This window comes from Schistocerca gregaria, chromosome X, assembly GCF_023897955.1.
Source record: "Schistocerca gregaria isolate iqSchGreg1 chromosome X, iqSchGreg1.2, whole genome shotgun sequence".
NCBI lineage: Eukaryota > Metazoa > Arthropoda > Insecta > Orthoptera > Acrididae > Schistocerca > Schistocerca gregaria.
Genome location: NC_064931.1, coordinates 816,667,756 through 816,689,270, shown reverse-complemented (window position 1 = coordinate 816,689,270; position 21,515 = coordinate 816,667,756). Strand labels below are relative to the sequence as shown.

General features: G+C 43.7%; 1 protein-coding gene across 1 annotated transcript in view; it reads left to right on the top strand.

The window, feature by feature from the left end:
• The window catches only part of LOC126298335 (dynein axonemal heavy chain 5), a gene marked incomplete at its 5' end in the record, with an annotated part of 791,472 nt that overhangs the window by 16,369 nt on the left and 753,588 nt on the right, over positions 1-21,515 (top strand). The window contains 2 exons of the mRNA XM_049989632.1: positions 4,281-4,304; positions 9,527-9,556. Of these exons, the coding sequence (XP_049845589.1) occupies positions 4,281-4,304; positions 9,527-9,556 (54 nt within the window). The remainder of the gene's footprint in view (positions 1-4,280; positions 4,305-9,526; positions 9,557-21,515) is intronic.

The window sequence follows — 21,515 nt, the reverse complement described above, 5'->3', positions numbered from 1 at the left end:
TCTACATCCATACTCCGCAAGCCACCTGACGGTGTGTGGCGGAGGGTACCCTGAGTACCTCTATCGGTTCTCCCTTCTATTCCAGTCTCGTATTGTACGTGGAAAGAAGGATTGTCGGTATGCTTCTGTGTGGGCTCTAATCTCTCTGATTTTATCCTCATGGTCTCTTCGCGAGATATACGTAGGAGGGAGCAATATACTGCTTGACTCTTCGGTGAAGGTATGTTCTCGAAACTTTAACAAAAGCCCGTACCGAGCTACTGAGCGTCTCTCCTGCAGAGTCTTCCACTGGAGTTTATCTATCATCTCCGTAACGCTTTCGCAATTACTAATTGATCCTGTAACGAAGCGCGCTTCTCTCCGTTGGATCTTCTCTATCTCTTCTATCAACCCTACCTGGTGCGGATCCCACACTGCTGAGCAGTATTCAAGCATTGGGCGCACAAGCGTACTGTAACCTACTTCCTTTGTTGTCGGATTGCATTTCCTTAGGATTCTTCCAATGAATCTCAGTCTCGCATCTGCTTTACCGACGATCAACTTTATATGATCATTCCATTTTAAATCACTCCTAATGCGTACTCACCACAGCATCGTCCGTCTGTTCATTAAGAATATGACGTGGTGATTTGCTTTTATGTGTATATATTTCTATCTCTTCAAGCAGATTCATGAGGCTACCTTTCTCAACATGAGGTCTTCAGTGTTTTTTACTCCATGTTTACTGAGAGTTGTGTGCATTGCGAATGCTGATTGTTCAGATGTATGGCATCTAAATGTTCTTCTCCCACTCTGTCCAATATAGAAGGAAGGGCAGTTTTGGCATCTGAGTTTATATATACCTGATCGTTTGCATGGGGGGGGGGGGGGGTTATGAATGGTTAGCTGCTGAAGTTTATGGTCTGCGTGGAAGCTTATATTTATGTTTGTCGTTTTGAATAGATTACTTATTTTATGGGATATGCTCCCTAGAAAAGGAAGTGAGACATATTTTCCGCTGCTTTCTGCAGACTTTTCTGTTGACTGCATAGGTGTCTGGTGTGGAGCTTTGTTGTTTGCTGTTTTTTGGATATTTGTGATAATTTATCAATTATGTGTGGGTTATATCCATTGTTGAGAGCTATGGCTTTCCTCGAGGTCATGTGACGACGGCCTCCCGGCGGGTAGACCGTTCACCTGGTGCAAGTCTTTCTATTTGACGCCATTTCGGTGACTTGCGCGTCGATGGAGATGAAATGATGACGATTAGGACAACACAACACCCAGTCCCTGAGCGGATAAAATCTCCGACCCAGCCGGGAATCGATCCCGGGCCCTGAGGATTGACATTCCGTCGCGCTGACCACTTAGCTACCGGGGGCGGACATGGCTTTGATTATATTGGTTTCTTTATGTTGTTCAACTGGTTCCAGTGGAATTTTATGCAGGCGATTAAGCATGGACCTGAAGTATGCCATCTTATGTTGGTTTGTATGGCAAGATGAGCTGTTGATGCACACATCTAAGGCTGTTTGCTTTCAGTAAATTTCAAAGTGTTGTTTCTGGTTTTTGACGGAAATTTTTAAATCTAAGAAATTGATGCTGTTATTGGATTCATGTTGAACAGTGAATTTGATGTTATTGTGCATGCTGCTCAGCTTGGTTGCTAATGTGTCAATTTCTTCATTAGTGCCATCAAAAAGGATAATTGTATCATTTACTGATGGATTTATTATTCTGTATTAGTGTTGTAAAATGCCTCACAGGCTGACTGTAAGATCTGAAACACATTAAGATTTATAAAATCAAATTAAAACAGTATTTTAAATACTTACTTCAGCGAGATCTCATAAAGAACTTTGGTTAAAACAACAGTCGAGATCGCAATAATATTTGTCAGTACCAGATAGCTGCGCTCCACGAACAGTGTTGTCTAAATTTATCATCAACAACAGCTGCGAATCAAAGACTGTCAAGTTAGCCTGAAGTTCACGAGCATTCAGTAGTAATTGTTGTAATATCATCTTAAGAGAAGTTATAGTAGTCACAATATTATTATAAATTTAATCGCAGTGGCCACGCAGATTGATTAAAAAAAACTTTTAGACGCCGATAAGTATTTACAAAGATATTTTACAAGATGTTTATCATACGCTTCAACAGGTTATGGGCAAAGGTCCATAATGAGAGGCTACGTACGTCCATGTTTCAGTTTAATCTGAACCCTCATTGAGGAGTGGAGTTCAAATACACGACTGGCTATCCAGAGTCAGGTATTTCATATTTTGCTTAAATCACTTGAGATGTAAGTGCTGCTAGGGATAATACGGATCTAGTAGCGAACCGAACAGCAACCACACTAATTGTCCTGGGCTCTTTTATAACGAAGAGCTGGTTGAATACGTCGCTGTTATTTTTATAAAAAGAACAGTAGCATGCACTTAACCGAAAGTGCAAAATAAATAAACAAAAGGTATCAGTGGGTATATATATGTATAGCAACCACTCACCATGTGTCACATTATCAGTCTTGTGGTATTAATTTATTAGCGACACGTTTCGAGCCATTAGCGCTCATTATCAGGCTTCAGGGCATGTTCTGGTTGTGGTCATCAGTGCGAAGAATAATCTGACGCAGCTCTACACGTTAGGCTACTCTATGCGAGCTTCGTTATTTCCAAATAACTACTGCAAACGACATCCAATTGAACGTGCCTACTCTATTCGACTATAGATCTCCCTCTACAATATTTACGCTCTCCCAAAAGAATCTTTCCTCCATAACTAAATTGATGATACCTTGATGTCTCAGAATATGGTCTACCAACAGATTCCATATTTCATCCAAATTATGACACAAATTTATTTCGTTCTCAGTTGTGTTCAGTACTTCTTCATTAGATACACTATCTATCCATCTTTTAGTAGTATCTTTACGTATCAGATAGATTATATAATGGTAAGACAGAGATTTAGGGACCAGGTTTAAAATTGTAAGACACTTCCAGGGGCAGATGTGGACACTGCCCACAATGTATTGGTTATGACCTGTAGATTAAAACTGAAGAAACTGCAAAAAGGTGGGAATTTAAGGACATGGGACCTGGATAAACTTAAAGAACCAGTGGTTGTACAGAGTTTCAGGGAAAGCATAAGGGAACAATTGACAGGAATGGGGGAAAGAAATACAGTAGAAGAAGAATGGGTAGCTTTGAGGGATGAAGTAGTGAAGGCAGCAGAGGATCATGTAGGTATAAAGACGACGGCTAATAGAAAAACTTGGGTAACAGAAGAAATATTGAATTTAATTGATGAAAGGAGAAAATATAAAAATGCGGTAAATGAAGCAGGCAAAAAGGAATACAAACGTCTCAAAAATGAGATCGACAGGAAGTGCATAATGGCTAAGCAAGGATGGCTAGAGGACAAATGTAAGGAAGTAGAGGCTTATCTCATTAGGGGTAAGATAGATACTGCCTACAGGAAAATTAAAGAGACATTTGGAGATAAGAGAACCACTTGTATGAACATCGAGAGCTCAGATGGAAACCCAGTTCTAAGCAAAGAAGTGAAAGCAGAAAGGTGGAAGGAGTATATAAAGGGTCAATACAAGGGCGATGTACTTGAGGACAATATTATGGGAATGGAAGAGGATGTAGATGAAGATGAAATGGGAGATACGATACTGCGTGAAGAGTTTGACAGAGCACTGAAAGACCTGAGTCGATACAAGGCACCGGGACTAGACAACATTCCATTAGAACTACTGACGGCCTTGGGAGAGCCAGTCCTGACAAAAAATTACCAGCTGGTGAGCAAGATGTATGAGACAGGCGAAATACCCCCAGACTTCAAGAAGAATATAATAATTCCAATCCCAAAGAAAGCAGGTGTTGACAGATGCGAAAATTACCGAACTATCAGTTTAATAAGCCACAGCTGCCAAATACTAACACGAATTCTTTACAGGCTGATGGAAAAACTAGTAGAAGCCGACCTTGGGGAAGATCAGTTTTGATTCCGTAGAAATACTGGAACACGTGAGCCAATACTGACCTTACGACTTATCTTAGAAGAAAGATTAAGGAAAGGCAAACCTACGTTTCTACCATTTGTAGACTTAGAGAAAGCTTTTGACAATGTAGACTGGAATACTCTCTTTCAAATTCTAAAGGTGGCAGGGGTAAAATACAGGGAGCGAAAGGCTATTTACAATTTGTACAGAAACAGATGGCAGTTATAAGAGTCGAGGGACATGAAAGGGAAGCACTGGTTGGGAAGGGTGTAAGACAGGGTTGTAGCCTGTCCCCGATGTTATTCAATCTGTATATTGAGCAAGCAGAAAATGAAACAAAAGAAAAATTCGGAGTAGGTATTAAAGTCCATAGAGAAGAAATAAAAATTTTGAGGTTCGCCGATGACATTGTAATTCTGTCAGAGACAGCAAAGGACTTGGAAGAGCAGTTGAATGGAATGGACAGTGTCTTGAACGGAGGATATAAGATGAACATCAAGAAAAGCAAAACGAGGATAATGGAATGTAGTCGAATTAAGTCGGCTGATGCTGAGGGAATTAGATTAGGAAATGAGACACTTAAAGTAGTAAATGAATTTTGCTATTTTGGGAGCAAAATAACTGATGATAGTCGAAGTAGAGAGGATATAAAATGTAGACTGGCAATGGCAAGAAAAGCATTTCTGAAGAAGAGAAATTTGTTAACATCGAGTATAGTTTTAAGTGTCAGGAAGTAATTTTTGAAAGTATTTGTATGGAGTGTAGCGATGTATGGAAGTGAAACATGGACGATAAATAGTTTGGACAAGAAGAGAATAGAAGCTTTCGAAATGTGGTGCTACAGAAGAATGCCGATGATTAGATGGGCAGATCACATAACTGATCAGGAAGTATTGAATAGGATTGGGAAGAAGAGAAGTTTGTGGCACAACTTGACCAGAAGAAGCATCAAGGGATCACCAATTTAGTATTGGAAGGTAGCGTGGAGGGTAAAAATCGTAGAGGGAGACCAAGAGATGAATAGACTAAGCAGATTCAGAAGGATGGTGGTTGCAGTAGGTACTGGGAGATGAAGAAGCTTGCACAGGATAGAGTAGCATGGAGAGCTGCATCAAGCCAGTCTCAGGACTGAAGACCACAACAACAACAACAATCTATCCATCTAATCTTCAGCAGTCTTCTGTAGCACCACGTTTTCTGTAGCACCACTTAAGTCCATAATCGATGTTTACAAATTTCTCCTCTTCAGAAACGCTATCGTTGCCATTGCCATTCTACATTATACATAGTTTCTACTTTGTCCATAATGTTATTCAGTTTCTTGAATAGTAAAACTCACCTACTGTTAGTGTCTCATTTCCTAATCTAATTTCATCAGCATCACCTTATTTAATTCTGCAACATTCCATTACCCTTGTTTTACTTTCGTTGATTCACGTCTTACAAACTCTTTTCAAGCTGATGTCCACTCCATTCAACTTTCTTCCAAGTTCTTTGCTGTTTATGACAGAAATACAATGTCATCAGCAAGCCCAAAATTTTTATTTCCTTTACCAAAACTTTGATTCATCCTCCAATTTTTTCGTTCGGTTCCTTTACCGCTTCCTCAATGAACAGATTGAATAACATCGGGAATGGCAGCACAATGCTGCCTCTCTCTCTCTCTCTCTCTCTCTCTCTTTCTCTCTCTCTCTCTCTCTCTCTCTCTCTCTCTTCACAATCACTAGTTCCCTTTCATGCCTTTCGATTTGTATAACTGCCATCTGGTTTCTGTACAAGCTCTGTGTAACATTTGTATCCCTGTATTTATCACTACTGCTTTTATAATTTTAAAGTGTGATCCAGTCAATATTATCACAAGCTTTCTCTATGCCTGCAAAAGATATAAACGTAGGCTTGCCTTTCCTTAACGTATCCTCTGAAAGAAGTCGCAGGGTCAGTATTGTCTCGTGTAATCCCACATATTTCTGGAATCCAAACGTATCTTCCCTGACTTCTGTTTCTATCAGTTTTTTCGTTATTCTGTAAATAATTCGTATCTGTACATATGATCCGTGACTTATTAAACAGATAGTTCGGTAATATTCTCATCTGTCAGCACTTGATTTTTTTATTTTGAATTATTAAATTATTCTTGAAATCTGAGGGTATTTCACCTATCTGATACCTGTTGCATACCAGGTGGAATAGTTTTGTGACGTCTGGCTCTTTCGATGATCTTAATAACTCTGAGGGAGTGTCATCTATTCCAGGGCCTTTTTTTGCACTTACGTCTTTCAGTTGTCTCTCGTATTCTTCTCGCAATATCGTATCGCCCATCTTCATCGCTTTTCTCTCTATAATATCGCTTTCAGGTTCATTTCCCTAGTATATCCCCTCTACATACTGCTTCCATCTTTTGAATTTCCCTTCTTTGTTTAATACTGGTTTTCCATCTGAGCTCTTGATATTCATACAGTTGCTTGTCTTTTCTCCCAAGGTGTCTTTAAATTTCCTATAGGAGTCGTCCATTTTCTTCCCTAGAGATATGCTTCTAGAGGCTTACATTTGTCCTCTATCCACTCCTACTCAGACGTTTTACATTTTCTACCAATCTCCTTTTTAGACGTCTAAATTCCCTTTCGGCAGCTTTGTTTGCTACATTTTTATATTTTATACTTTCATTAATGAAATTCGGTATCTCTTATAATACCAAAGATTTCCTAGCAGCTCTTGTCTCTTTACCTATTTGACCCTCTGCTGCCTTCATTACTTCATCTCTCAAAGCGACCCATTCGTCTTCTACTATATTTTGTTCCCCTGTTTCAATCAATCGTTTCCTAATGTTCCATTTGAAAGTCTCAGCAACTTCTGGTTCTCTAAACTTATCCAGGTCCCATCTCCTTAATTTCGGACCTTTTTGCAATGTCTTCACTTTCAATCTACGGTTTACACACAATAAATTATGGTCAGAGTCCACGTCTGCCCCTGGATATCTCTCACAATTTAAAATATCGTTCCCAAAAATCTGCGTCTCCACTGCACACTGTAAGACAAAAAAAGTGGAGAAAATACGCACCACGTATGAATTATGAGAATGGGTCGGAAACCGATAAATGTGATGCAGATCTACAGACAAACAAACGATTACAATTTCAGAAAAATTGGTTGATGTGTTCAAGAGAAACAGCTACACAAATTGAGCAAGTCAGTGACGCATTGATATACCTCTGGTCCTTATGCAAGACGTTATTCTGATTAGCACTGATTGATAGAGTTGTTGGATGTCTTCCTGAAGGATATTGTGCAAACTTCTGTCCAATTGGCGCGTTGGACCGTCATAATCCTGAGATGTTCGGGTGAGCCCTGCTCATAATGCTCCGAGCGTTCTCAATTTGGGAGAGACCCGTCGACCTTACTGAAAAAGATAGGGTTGGGTATCACGAAAACAAGCGGTGTAAATTATCGCGAGAGCGGGCGGGCGATATCTTGCTGAAATGTAAACCCAGGATTTCTGGCCATGAAGGGCAACAGAACGGGACGTGGACGTACCGCTTTTCTGTAAGGATGTCGCCGATAGCAACCAGAGCGATCCTGCTATGAAAATAAATGGCACTTCAGAGTATCACTCCTTGTATGGAGCCGTATGGTGGGCGACAATCAGTTTGACATCCCAACGCTGTCCGGGGCGTCTCCGGACACGTCTTTGCTGCTCATCGGGGCTCAGTTCAAAACCGAGCGAGGTGGCGCTGTGGTTAAACACTGGACTCGCATTCGGGAAGACGACGGTTCAATCCCGCGTCCGGCCATCCTGATTTAGGTTTTCCGTGATTTCCCTAAATCGTCCCAGGCAAATGCCGGGATGGTTCCTTTCAAAGAGCACGGCCCACTTCCTTCCCCATCCTTCCCTAATCCGATGAGACCGATGACCTCGCTGTCTGGTCTCCTTCCCCAAAACAACCCCCCCCCCCCCCCCAGTTCAAAATGGTTCAAATGGCTCTGAGCACTATGGGACTTAACATCTGAGGTCATCAGTCCCCTAGACTTAGAACTACTTAAACCTAACTAACCTAAGGACATCACACACATCCATGCCCGAGGCAGGATTCGAACCTGCGACCGTAGCGGTCGCGCTGTTACAGACTAGAGTGGCTCGGCCACTTGGGCTGGCGGGCTCAGTTCAAAGCAGGTATCATCACTGCTGACAATTCTAGTCCAGTCAATGAGATTCCAGGCTGAAGACGTGTCTGGAGGTACCAACCTGACTGTCGCCCGCCATACCGCCCGACAACGAGGAGTGACAGCCCGGGCTGTCATTTGTTTTTATAGCAGGACCGCTTTAGTTGTCACGCGGCAACCTTACAGCATAGCGGTACGTCGACGATTTTTTACACCCCGTTCTGCTGCCTATCATGGCAGGAAATCCTCGGCTTACACTTCAGCAAGATAATGCCCGTCAGCACAAGGTCAGATTTTGTGCTGCTTATCTTCTTGCTTGCCAAACCTTACCTTGGCCAGCAGCGTTGTCCGATGTCTCCCCAGCTGAGACCGTTCGGAACATTACGGGCAGGGCCTTCCTGTCATCTCGAGATTTTGACGATTTAACGCACCAGTTGAATAGAATTTGGCACGATATCCCTGAGGAGGACATCCAACAATTCTATCAAACAGTGCCAAGCAGAATAACTATTTGCTTAAGGGCTCAAGGTGGTCCAACGCCTTACTGACTTGCTCAGTTTGTGACGCTATCTCTCCTGAATAAATCATCCATACTTTCTGAAACTGTGATAATCCTTCTGTCTATACAAACTATTTAAACCGACGAACTCTGGTAGGTTGTAGGGGACATCAAAACAAATATTTTTCCATAGTGCCATTTTTTCCTATGAGGAGTATTTAAACCGCAAATTAATTAAACCAACAAACATTTTTTAATTTTTTATGCCTAAGAGACAACACATTAACACAACCCAATTTCAATGACAGCAGATTTTCAAAAATTCCTCCATTGACACGTAAACAAAGATTACACCGTCGGATAATCTTCTGTCTGGCACGGGCAAAAACCCCAGGAGTATCCTGAATTGTTCCTGCTACTGCTACTATCCGGGCAGCCAGATCCTCTTCTGATGCAACAGGAGTTGCGTAAACAAGGTTGCGCATCTCTCTCCACACATAAAGTCCAGAGGGGACATATCTGGGGATCGAACAGTCCATGGTACCGGACCACCTTTGCCAATCCACGTTTCTGGGTACCGTCGGTCCAGGAATAGACGCACATGACGACTGAAATGTGCCGGCGCCCCGTCATGTTGGATCCACATGCGTTGTCTTTTAGGGTGCGGGACGTCTTCCAGCAGTTCCGGCAATGCTCTGGCGAGAAAATTGTAGTAGTGCCTGCCATTTAATGACCTAGGTAGCAGATACGGCCCAATTAAACATTCCCCAACAACACCGACCCACACATTAACGAAGAACCGCACTTGATGAGCGCTAGTAACTGTGGCATGTGCATTATCCTCACTCCAAACATGCGAATTGTGCATGTTGAAGACTCCATCACGCCCGAACGTTGCTTCATCGGTAAACAACACAGAGGATGGAAATGTAGGATGCATTTCACACTGTTCCAGGTACAACTGCGAATACTGTACTCTGGGTACTCTGGGTGGATAGTCAACTGGTTCCAGGTTGTGGACACGCTGTAAGTGTAATGGAAGTATCAATTGCTCTCGAAGGACTGTTCTTGCATTGGTCTGATTCGTCCCCATGTTACGTGCAATTTCACGAGTGCTGATTGAAGGAGCTCTCTCCACATACTGCAAGACAGCTTCCTCAAGTTGCAGCGTTCTTACCGTGCGACGGCAGCCCTGTCCGGGTAATCTGCTAAATGACCCGGTCTCACGCAGACGTTGGTACACAGCAGCAAAGGTCGTATGATGCGAGATACGGCGATTAGGATATTTTGTTGATAAACCCGCTGTGCAGCTCGTCCGTTGTGGTGCGCTACGTAGTACACACCAACCATATCATTGTACTCCTTCCAGGTGTATCGCTCCATTAGTAAACAGAGACAATACACTACTACAATGGTGGACAGCAGTTGCCTATACAAGTGAAGAGCGTAATATGCCGTGTAACAACTGAAGAGCGTAATACCGCCTCCACCGGTTTAAAAAATCCTCATAGGAGAAAATGACATTAGGGAAAAATATTTGTTTTGATTTCCCCTACAACCTCCCAGAGTTTGTCGGTTTCAATACTTTTCACCCTATACATGTACACCACAACTACCGATTTTCGTCTATTCGTATTATTCCTCCAAGTTGCGTCGTTTTCTTTGCTTTAGTGTGTATATTCAATCTGATACCTTGCTGTGTCTCTAGACCTCTTCAACGTATACAATCTTCTTTCATTATTCTTAAACCAACTACTAGCGATGATTAAGTTATGCTCTATACAAAATTCTACCAGATTTCATTCATTTCCCCCCAGTAGGCATGTTTGTTTAAAATACGCTCCAGAATTTTGTTGTGGGAAACTCTTACCCGTCCTCCATACAGCCCCGATATCTTCACATGAAATTTTCATAATTTTGGATCACTGATGAAAGACATAGTTGCCCTCGAGTTGATTCGGACGAACAGATGCACGCCTGGGTATAATTACAGTTCCGAAGGCAACAGCTAACATTCTTCCATGTTGGCATTGACTGCTTTGCCTGACAGTGGAATAAATGTATTAAAAGTTCTGGCGATGACTTTCGAAATAATGAACAGTTTACTTACTTTTTTCAATCTCTCGTTTTAATTTGACTACCCCTTACACACGAAAAGGTGGCTGGCTTCTGTATTCCTTAAAGCAATATAATCCACAGGCACGGAGTTCAACAACCAGAAAAATGTCTCTACTTTGCTGTGCATCAGTTTATTTGTAATAATGACAAAAATGTAATGAGAGTCCCGAGGACTTGGCTCCACTGGATGAGTTGTAGCATGAAAAAACGTCTTCTTTGTCGGTGACTGGTTTCCATTATTAAACAAGGACGGATCACATCTCCATAAATATAGAAGCAACTAAGGAACGACAGAAAACACACAACAAGACGAGATTAAACAATTTTAGTACTGAGCTTACTGGAAGAGGGAGAGTTTACTCTAAATTAAATATCAGTTATAAATTTGAAGGAATAATATAATGACAAAAACGGACCTCTTGTCAGTGTGGCGGCGCTCTTCCGTAGCAGCGGGTGGCAGAAACAAAGGCTCGCTCCCACATCACGATTCGGCGTCTGACAGGAGGTACAGCATATTGTGCCACTGTTCGCAAAAATAGATTCCAGGGCGTCTGGAGAATTGCGGGCTACCACGCAAACTTACTGACCTACGCCGGAGCTCCCAAGCCTAATCTATTTCTCCCCAAAACGGTGCTTTCTGGCACACGGAAAGTGACGAACCGAGGGACATGTTCATTCAAGCGACAGTAAATATAAGTTGAACATTGGCTCCACATTATGTGCTTACTATTTATTTAACATAGGAAATTGACTTTATTGAAGTGACTGAAAATGATTTTACTGAATGAGTCACATCTATTGTAATTATTTGTGCAACGTAAAACTTACAGTAAAACGTTGATAGTGAATTAAAATGGGTTTGCTGCGACAGTCACAATTTCATTTCAGTTATTAAGATTGCTACTTCACATTTCGAATAATTGTTCTCATCATTAGGTGCCGTAATACTAGATTTCAATGGATTAATTCGAATATAGTGTCTGTTCTGTGGGCTTATTAGGCACAAGGGAATTTGGATCATGTAGAGTTAATCTAAGAAGTAATATATAATTTAATAGTTGGATTTTCACTTTTTAAACCTAGTGCAAATTGAAAAACTTTTACCCGGACGGGTGTAAATATATTGGATACATAGCCCTTTTTCATATTTCGATTACTGTACACCCTGGGTAGAGAAGTTTCTTCCAGTTTTTACTATTTCTTTTTATATATTATGATATTTAGTTTTTCTTTTCACAGTGACCGGTGACTGAAATCGAAGACTTGGGGCCCTCAGTCAGTGGTCACTTATTACATTTCGTTTCTTGGTAAGCTTCTCATTTAACTTGAAAAACTTAGTGTTAAAACGAAGATAGCCAACCAAACGAACACATTAATCAATAAATACAGACTGACACGGTAAGATCATTTCCACTACCTCGTATATGCTGTCTCGGCTTTCATATCTTCTAAATATGTATTTACTTCTACCCTTCACAAGCTACTTTATGCTGTACTGCAGACGAGGGAGATGATGATGATATGTTTACTTTGACACCCAACAGCAATGTTTTTAGTACCATTACCAAAATTTTACACGAAGAGTGTGGATTAAAGTGGCAGAATACCAAAACTTCAACATTAATTGAAACATAAAAATGCCCTGAAAACATAAACGTGCACACACACGCCTACATACACATAAATATACATAAATACGAGAATCACTCTTTCATTCAGATCTAAAAAGTAGGAAAAAAGTGAAACTTGTTGGAAATAATTAAAAAAGCATAGCAGATAGCTGCGGTTGTTTGATCTCTACGATACTAAGGACGAGTCATCCACTGTGCAGCGCACTAAAATCTCCCTATAGTTGGCTACACCTATTGAAGCTTATTGTCCCTCACTGGCAGCTATCCGCCCTCTCACAGTGTCATGGCTCTTCGATTTAACAGCGAAATAACAGCCTGCAGAGGACTGGCATGTAGGACACATGCCTGCTCGTTCCCCAGATTCTCTCATGCGCTAGTACCAAGATGAATGGTACACGTTTCCCATCCTGATGAAGGATGAGAAAGGTGTCCGTTATGTTTTGTGTAATTTTCTTTGCTGGGTGTGTTTGTTACAGTGCGTCTAGGGCATTAATTGACTCGGAGAGGATGGGAAATGTTTTGTTATGAAGACACCTCATTTGTTCCAGTGCCTCCAGTATAGCATGGAGCTTTGTAGCAAATAAGGTTTACGATTGGGAAACGCAACGGACAGCCAAGGAAATGCACTTGCTTTCATATATTCGTTTCATCTATTTTAAAACTGTCATATGTTAATGCAGTCTTTCTTAAATTTTGTCAGATCAAAAACAGTACTGGGCCTGCTTAGGAGCAGTAGTCGAAAGCTGTTCCAAACTTTGGTGTAAAGCCTTAAAATCAGCTACACTCATCTTTAAAAAAGGCGAATCCTATGGAGTCTCGCGGCTCGCCATCTGTTATTAAAGGTACGGTGTGCAGGCGTCTGTGGCGTGTATACTTTCTTATAGACCAGTCGCATGCGTTAAGCAGTGGCTCGCCATCCTAAGCGTAGAATGTCGATATGAGGCTGGTTCTAAAGGTCCCAGTCGCCAGGTCATTTCCTTCAGGGAGACCTTATTTGCATCCGAACGGCCAAAGTAAGTGACGAAAAAATGACGTTCTCTTTGAGCAATACCATTCAAAATGAATGCTTCTGGAAGTTTTGGGGATATTTTCGAGAGGTTCAGATTGCTGAGGTGGTGGTTACGCACGAATCTAAGAGTAAAGCTATGACATTTCGTCAGATATGAGAGCATTCAGTGCGACAGTATTTTGACACGGGCGCTGGGCTACATGTTTTCGTGACTCTCCTTGCTCATTCGGGTAGAAAAAGGTTCCCACTTCCTTCATGATGCACCACGTTCAACATCTTTAAATAGGAGGATTTCCAAGATCTATACAACGTGCACCCATAATCTAGACAAGAACGCACGAAGGCTCTGTAAAAAATGCAGAAAACTGATTCGATTTGCTCTTCATGAATGAAGGTCAATACATTTTAAAATATTTCGTACTTTTAGGAACCGTGCTTTTAGGTCACTAATATCTGGCAGCAGGACAAGTTTAAAATATATCTGAGACTTACAAACCTCACTGTGTCTCTAAAATTAAGAACACTGTCCGTCCTTCTCAACTCAGAAAAATTAAAAATGGGACTCCTGCAGTTGAAAAGGACATGCATAGATTTTTCGGTTGATACATTAAAACCTCTATTCTCCGGATATTTCTCCAGATTTCTGTCAGTCATATGCAACTGAAGAGTTGCCGTTGCAAGCCTGTAAGAGGGACAAAAGACGGAGAAGTCATCCGCTAACTAGGAACACTCGACGCGACTTCTTATAGTCGACGTTATGAGAGGTATGGCGAAGACAAACTACTCTCAGGGACACCGTTCTTTTTTTCCAAGAGATCAAAGAGGACGTCATTGATTCGACATTTAAAATAACCTGGCGAGAGGAAGGACTGTATAAATTAGAGAAGACGTTCTCGAAAGCCTCACTCATGGATACGTGCGAGGGTATTGTGCCACCGAGTAGACTCAAAGGCCTTCTCGATGCCAAAAAATATACCTGTCATGTGATGTCTGCACAGGAAAGCCTGTTGTATAACCGCTTCCAGGACGACTAGGTTATCAAAAGTACAGTGATACCTTCTGCACCCACATTGAAAGTGACTAAGTGGATTTTAGAATCCAGACAAGGCGGTGGACGACCCTCCATTCAAAGATATTCCCCATACAACTATTAAGGGTATCACTACGATAACTACTTGGACGCACACGGTACTTCATATGTCTTAAAAGTGGAACTAAAATTGTTTCTCTCCAGGAGTCATGAAAGTGTCTTGATACCAACATGGGGTTCAAAAGGGTCGATTTTTGCTTCGCTCTGTGAGGTGTCAAGAGCAAATAATGCAGAATCCAGTTCCCACGTGGAAAACGGACAGTTGTATCCTTCATCACTGATGGAACTGAAGTTCAAAATGCCCCACTCAGCAGTCACTCTGTAGTGTCGAAAGCTGGAACCTGGGGCATTGGCGGCAACTCCGTCGAAATATTACGCCATTGCCTGTGCCCTGACTGGCTAGGAGAATTCTGTTATACATTACAGTAGCAACTGGGAACATCTCACTTTCTCCAAAAATCTTCCTCGTGATCTACCATACGATTTTACTCTTAGTAGAACGATTTATGGTGTTCAATAACGTTCCCACGATCTCTACTTGCTCTCTCATTCTTAACTGGGCGACATTTCACCCTCGCTGTCCGGAAGGCTACGAGGTTCTCTGCAGGTGGCCAGCAACTGAATAAACCTACGCTGAGCTCATGGCCTGACCCTTATGGCGAAGCTCCGCTAAGGCATCAGCTGGCCTTAGCTGGTGTGAGGAGTGTGCAATGGATGCTTCAGTGGTCTGGTGGATCGTTGTGGTGATACGATCCACCCACCCTTGGCATCTGTCATTGCATTCAACATGGGAAGTTGGTTATACAGTGCCCAGTTTTGCTTTACTCAGTACCCGTCGTGGCGGCATTCTTTCGGTCACCATCGTGTCTGGAAGGTGAGTACAGCTCAGGAAATGATCACCTGAGTGCAAGGTATCGATCACTTGCCATTGAGCAGAGTATATGGGGACTGAAGAGCATACCAAGACGGCATACCTGTGAAGGACTTTGTTGCTTTGCTTTGAATGACTGCTTTGTCTCCCTGTTCAACAGACATTTACGTGTTGACAAGGAAGTTCTTAATACGTCTATCATTGGGTAGTTGGTTGCAGAGTGCCAAATAACACTGTGGGCGTTGCAATCTTCACACAGCGGGAAGGGTTTGGGATGCTGACTAATGAGTTTAGTGAAAGCCTCTTCGTCGTGAACCTCGATGGATAGGAAGAGGGGGGTGCCGCCAAGTAGAGGAAAGATATTATCAAACTTTGGCGCACATGCAGTAATATAACGACTACTTAATGACAGGGCAATGAGGGGAGGGGGGAAGTGAGGAGTTATATGTGTTGTTTATGAAAATAACCACTCCTCCTCTAGCTCTCCATCTATTGAGCTCGTCTTTTTTGTGGAAGACATACCCATGTAGCTCATGGGCGTCAGATAGTTTCAGTTTTGTCTCTTGTAAACGTAAACATGTTGGTCTTTCCTGGTCTAGAAATCGTAGTACCTCCACATGAGCCCAGAAACCATTGATGATCCCAACAGAGAGATTTTCCTTTTTCTTTCCGCTATGTCGTTCTTCTGTGGTGAAGAGGTTCTGGAGATGGCAGAATGGGGGAGGGTAAGTTGCTTAACGAATTTTCCAATTACCTCAGGCACACATCGGCATCAATACTCTCAAAAATGTGACCACCATAAACTCCATCAAAAAGGACAAAGGCAATATGATCTAAGGGTTTTAGACCTCATATGTTTCCTTTTGGCTTATTGTTTTTCGTTCCCAGCTTGAATTTTGAGGACAATGAGAAAGCTCTTTTTCTTGCTCTCTATTTCTGTCTTCCATAAGGGTATGGTATTGTTGCTGGTAGTACGTTCTGCTTCTACTGTTGTTTGTGTTAAAAATAAATTTGTTGATTTAACAAGCATCACAGGTTTGTAGGTACATGTACTGTTGCTTCCCACCCGGCCAGAGCATAGCTTTAACCATCTTTGACACATGCGCAATCAATGACTGTGCCCGTATGGCTCCACGAATCATCAGCAGCAGTCCACGATATTCGCAGACAACGCGGCACCCCTGTTTTTCGAGCTCTGTGATCTCTTTGTTGTGGATGGGGATTTCAACTGCATCCCCCACCTGAAGAACCAGACGCCTAGTTATTTTCCATTCCTGACACTGGTCGAGAGCTTTCATATCGTTGACGTTTGGGAGAAGATTCATGGCGATCTCCCCAGCACCTTCTGACAGCACACTCGAATGGTTTTTATGTCTCTACCCACCTTGAAAACGAAGTCTCCAGAACATAAAAATGTCTGCTTGCGTTTTCGTACCATTGTGCCATTATCTGGACTCTTGCACTACCACCACAGCTGTTCTGGCACAGCAAAGGGTTCTGGAAGCTTAACACTTCCTTACTTGGTGACCTGTACTGCTGACAAAGTATTTCCACTAAATCGGCATCCTACAAAATGCGTGTCCCATAGTACATTGGAGGCTCAAGTGTACAAAACTTACAATCTCAAAATTCTTCATGTAACGTGGCAAGGAAGTAGCGATGGGGAATTAGGACACCACCAAATTTTAAGACACTATCCTTGACAAGCTCCGCACGCTCCCTCTGTCACCTTACGTCCATAGAAAACTCCAGCATATAAAAACCCATCTCGTCACTCACATCGCGATAGATTGTACAGTGTCGTGCTGTGTTCGCAACGATGGGACCTTCTAGATGTCGAATTGCCATCCATAGTCCACGCTGCATTTCACAAACGTCGTCGACGTCGACTCGTCTTCTCCGTCCTCACCATCTCCGGTGGTACTCACAGGCGGCGGTGGTGTATGCCTTCGCCGACCACAACCGTCAATTTCACGACGACGATCGGATGGTGGAGCCAATTCCTGACCAACTTGGCTCCACTCCTGAACGGATCTTCACCACTGCAGAGCAGGCACTTATGATGTCTGCGATCTCCATGGGAGAGATAATGGATGCGATCTACAAGGGGACGAAGAACAAGTCGCGCCGACCAGATGGTCCTCTAGTGGAGTTCACGAGAACACACTGCACGTGGTTGTGAGGCTACCCTTCAGACGGCTTTTGGACTTCATTGCGATAGACGCGGTCTGCTGGCTCTGTGCAGCTCTAGTCTCCATTGATTTACAAATGCCTTTGATCATGGTAGACTCCCATTCCTTCTCGCGGTCGTGACTTGTGTGGGGTTTCAAAAAAATTGTTCAAATGGCTCTAAACACTATGGAACTTAACATCTGAGGTCATCAGTTCCCTAGACTTAGAACTACTTAAACCTAACTAACCTAAGGATATCACACACATTCATGCCCGAGGCAGGATTCGAACCTGCGACCGTAGCAGCAGCGCGGTTCCGGACTGAAGCGCCTAGAACCGCTCGGCCTTATGGGGTTTCCACCATTCTTTGTAGATTCCATTTCGTGGAGTCTCCATGGTCCAGGTCAAGGGGTGAATTGTTGGACCAATTCCAGTTTGCCTCTCTGTTTGTCAGGGATCACCAATGTCCACGCTACTGTATGCAGTTACATTGGAACCCCTCATAGCCAATCTTACAACTCACCTACAGGGTCTGAACTTGTGTGATCATACCTATCACTGCAGGCCCTACTTCTTGCCCACAGCAGATCGGAATTCAAAAACGCCACCTACGGGAGGCACCAGGTTGGACATATTTCGGATAGCATCCTTAACATCCACAAGTCGATGAAGATGCACATCAGGCGTGGACTCCAGGTCGTTGCACCAGACCCACTCCCCAGTCCCACCCTTCGTTACTGAGGGAACGACTTTATGGGCTCCACACACCGCACTTTGCCAGTCCATTTGGCACCTTGTTTGCCACCATTTCACTGTAACTTGAACCAAATGTTACGCTTGTCCTATGTCAACTGGTACATGTTGCCCAGATCCTCCCAGTGCCATTACCCCTTGGATATTTTGTGTCAGCAGGGGACCTTTCCAACGTCTATTACACCTTTTAGCTCTACCCTTCTAAAAGGTGGCCTCAGATTTGTCAACGTGTGAGTGCGATGCTCTGTGCTCTATGTGCATTCTATGCTGCTGCACTGACGGGATTTCTCCTTGTCTATATGATGCAGTCTCTCCGACCGGCTCCCCCCCCCCCCCCCCCCCAACCACCGATTTATAGAGCACGCACCTCCCTGTTACTGTACCATATCGTAACTTATTTTGTCGAACAGTTCTACATTTGGAATGATCTCTCGGTCACCTGCCCCCCCCCCTCCCCCCCCCCCCTGTGCGGAGGGCTTCTATCCTTTGTTTACACTGTTTCCCCCGCATAACGACGTGGAGGTACAGCAGCCAATGGTTAACGGACGGACGTTTCGGTTTTCCACCACCCCCTTGCGACACACCATGCACTTATCTGATTTCGAGAACAGGCTTCAAAGTACCTCTTTCACAATTTTCCACATTCGGTCCTCAATGTCTGATACTGGGTTGTGATCATGGTGCTCACTTTGTTGCGTCATTACCGAGGAGCCTTTGCAGGATATCTCCACAGCGTCTATCTGAATCTTAAACCTCCCCCTCCCCTCAGTTGAGGTGTGCCCCGTCTCTCCATTCCGTCTCTCCATTCCATAATGCATCTGTGATCATCTTACATGGTACGGTGCATCAATGTGTACAGGCCAACACATGCATATAATACGAATAAACGGGTTGTTTCGTGGGTATTGGGATCTCCTCTCCCTCATTCCCACTTGTCCTTACGGGTTGGCTTTCGAACGGTCACCGTTTTTATTTATCTTAGTTTCCTTAGCTGGAAGGGAGGTTTAGGTGCAGTTAGGATGGCAATGCCTGTGTGAGATCAGTCTCTTTTTCTTTGCTAGGGTCACAAGTGGCTGTCCCCCATAACAGTAGTCCTGTTTTTCATCTTTTTTCCTAGGTACCCTTAACGCTCCAGTCTTACTTTTAAAAACGTTGTTCCACCCGTCTTGTGATGCAAGGGTAGTATGAGTTCTCAGTCCTACTGGCGGCGCAGACCAGTACGCTCGAGGTTATTATTTTCCGTTTTACTTAATGCAGCTGCAAATTGCTAGAAGACATTCTTTAACAAACTCTGAAGAGAACCTTTACATAATAAGCCTTCTCACGACGTCGACTCAGTAAGCCGTCTTAATGGTCATAAATGTCTGCTTTGTGAATGCCAATATTCTTCACTATACAATCGTCACTGAAGAACTTCGAGACTGGGTGTTGTGTGATGTCCTTAGGTTAGTTAGGTTTAAGTATTTTGTATTTTAATAACCGTTTAAATTTTGTGTCGATTTGTTTGTGCTCTCTGTAGATAAATTCGGAGGTTCTTTGCACAACAGTTTTTAGCATGGATAGGGACTGCAACTGCTGTGTTCGGATGCAGGCTGAGTTGGCATCCCTTGGCTCCCAGCATCAGGCAGTGTTGTCTTCGGTCACACAGCTTGAGGCTGTTGCCAATGGGCATCATTGTGGGGGTCCGGATGGGGGTTTGTCGGGGACGGCCAGCTCGTCCCACACATCCCCCAATCGGACTACGACTGTGGTTGCCCGGGATACTGCCCACATTGAGGCTGATCCCTCACCTGTGGTAGAGTGGGAGGTCGTCTCGAGGTGTGGCAGGGGGCGAAAGACATTCCGGAGGGCTGAACGGAAGTCCTCTCCAGTTTGTCTGACGATCCGGTTTTAGGCTCTGTCTCCGGCTGATGCTGATCTTCGGCCGGAGATGGCTGCTTGTCGTGTTCCAGAGGTTGCCCCTCAGTCTGCAAGATCCGGGCAGTCGCAGAGGGTGGGCTTACTGGTAGTTGGGAGCTCCAACGTCAGGCGCGTAATGGGGCCCCTTAGGAACATGGCAGCAAGAGAGGGGAAGAAAACCAATGTGCACTCCGTGTGCATACCGGGGGGAGTCATTCCAGATGTGAAAAGGGTCCTTCCGGATGCCATGAAGTGTACAGGGTGCACCCATCTGCAGGTGGTCGCTCATGTCGGCACCAATGTTGTGTGTCGCTATGGATGGGAGGAAATCCTCTATGGCTTTCGGCGGCTATCTGATTTGGTGAAGACTGCCAGTCTCGCTAGCGGGATGACAGCAGAGGTCACCATCTGCAGCATCGTCGACAGGACTGACTGCGAACCTTTGGTACAGAGCCGAGTGGAGGGTCTGAATCAGAGGCTGAGACGGTTCTGCGACCGTGTGGGCTTCAGATTCCTCGACTTGCGCCATAGGGTGGTTTCGGGTTCCGCTGGATAGGTCAGGAGTCCACTACACGCAGCAAGCGGCTACACGGGTAGCAGGGGTTGTGTGGCGTGGACTGGGCGGTTTTTTAGGTTAGATGGTCTCGGACAAGTACAGAAAGGGCAATAGCCTCAAAGGGTGCGGGGCAAAGTCAGGACATGCGGGGACCAACCAGCAATCGGTATTGTAATTGTAAACTGTCGCAGCTGCATTGGTAAAGAACCGGAACTTCAAGCGCTGATAGAAAGTACCGAAGCTGAAATCGTTATAGGTACAGAAAGCTGGCTGAAGCCAGAGATAAATTCAGCCGAAATTTTTACTAAGGCACAGATGGTGTTTAGAAAGGATAGATTGCATGCAACCGGTGGTGGCGTGTTTGTCGCTGTTAGTAGTAGTTTATCCTGTAGTGAAGTAGAAGTGGATAGTTCCTGTGAAATATTATGCGTGGAGGTTACACTCAACAACCGAGCTAGGTTAATAATTGGCTTCTTTTACCGACCTCCCGACTCAGCAGCATTAGTGGCAGAACAACTGACAGAAAATTTGGAATACATTCAACATCAATTTTCTCAGCATATTACAGTCTTAGGTGAAGATTTCAATTTACCAGATATAGACTGGGACACTCAGATGTTTAGGACGGGTGGTAGGGACAGAGCATCGAGTGACATTATACTGAGTGCACTATCCGAAAATTACCTCGAGCAATTAAACAGAGAACCGACTCGTGGAGATAACATCTTGGACCTACTGATAACAAACAGACCCGAACTTTTCGAC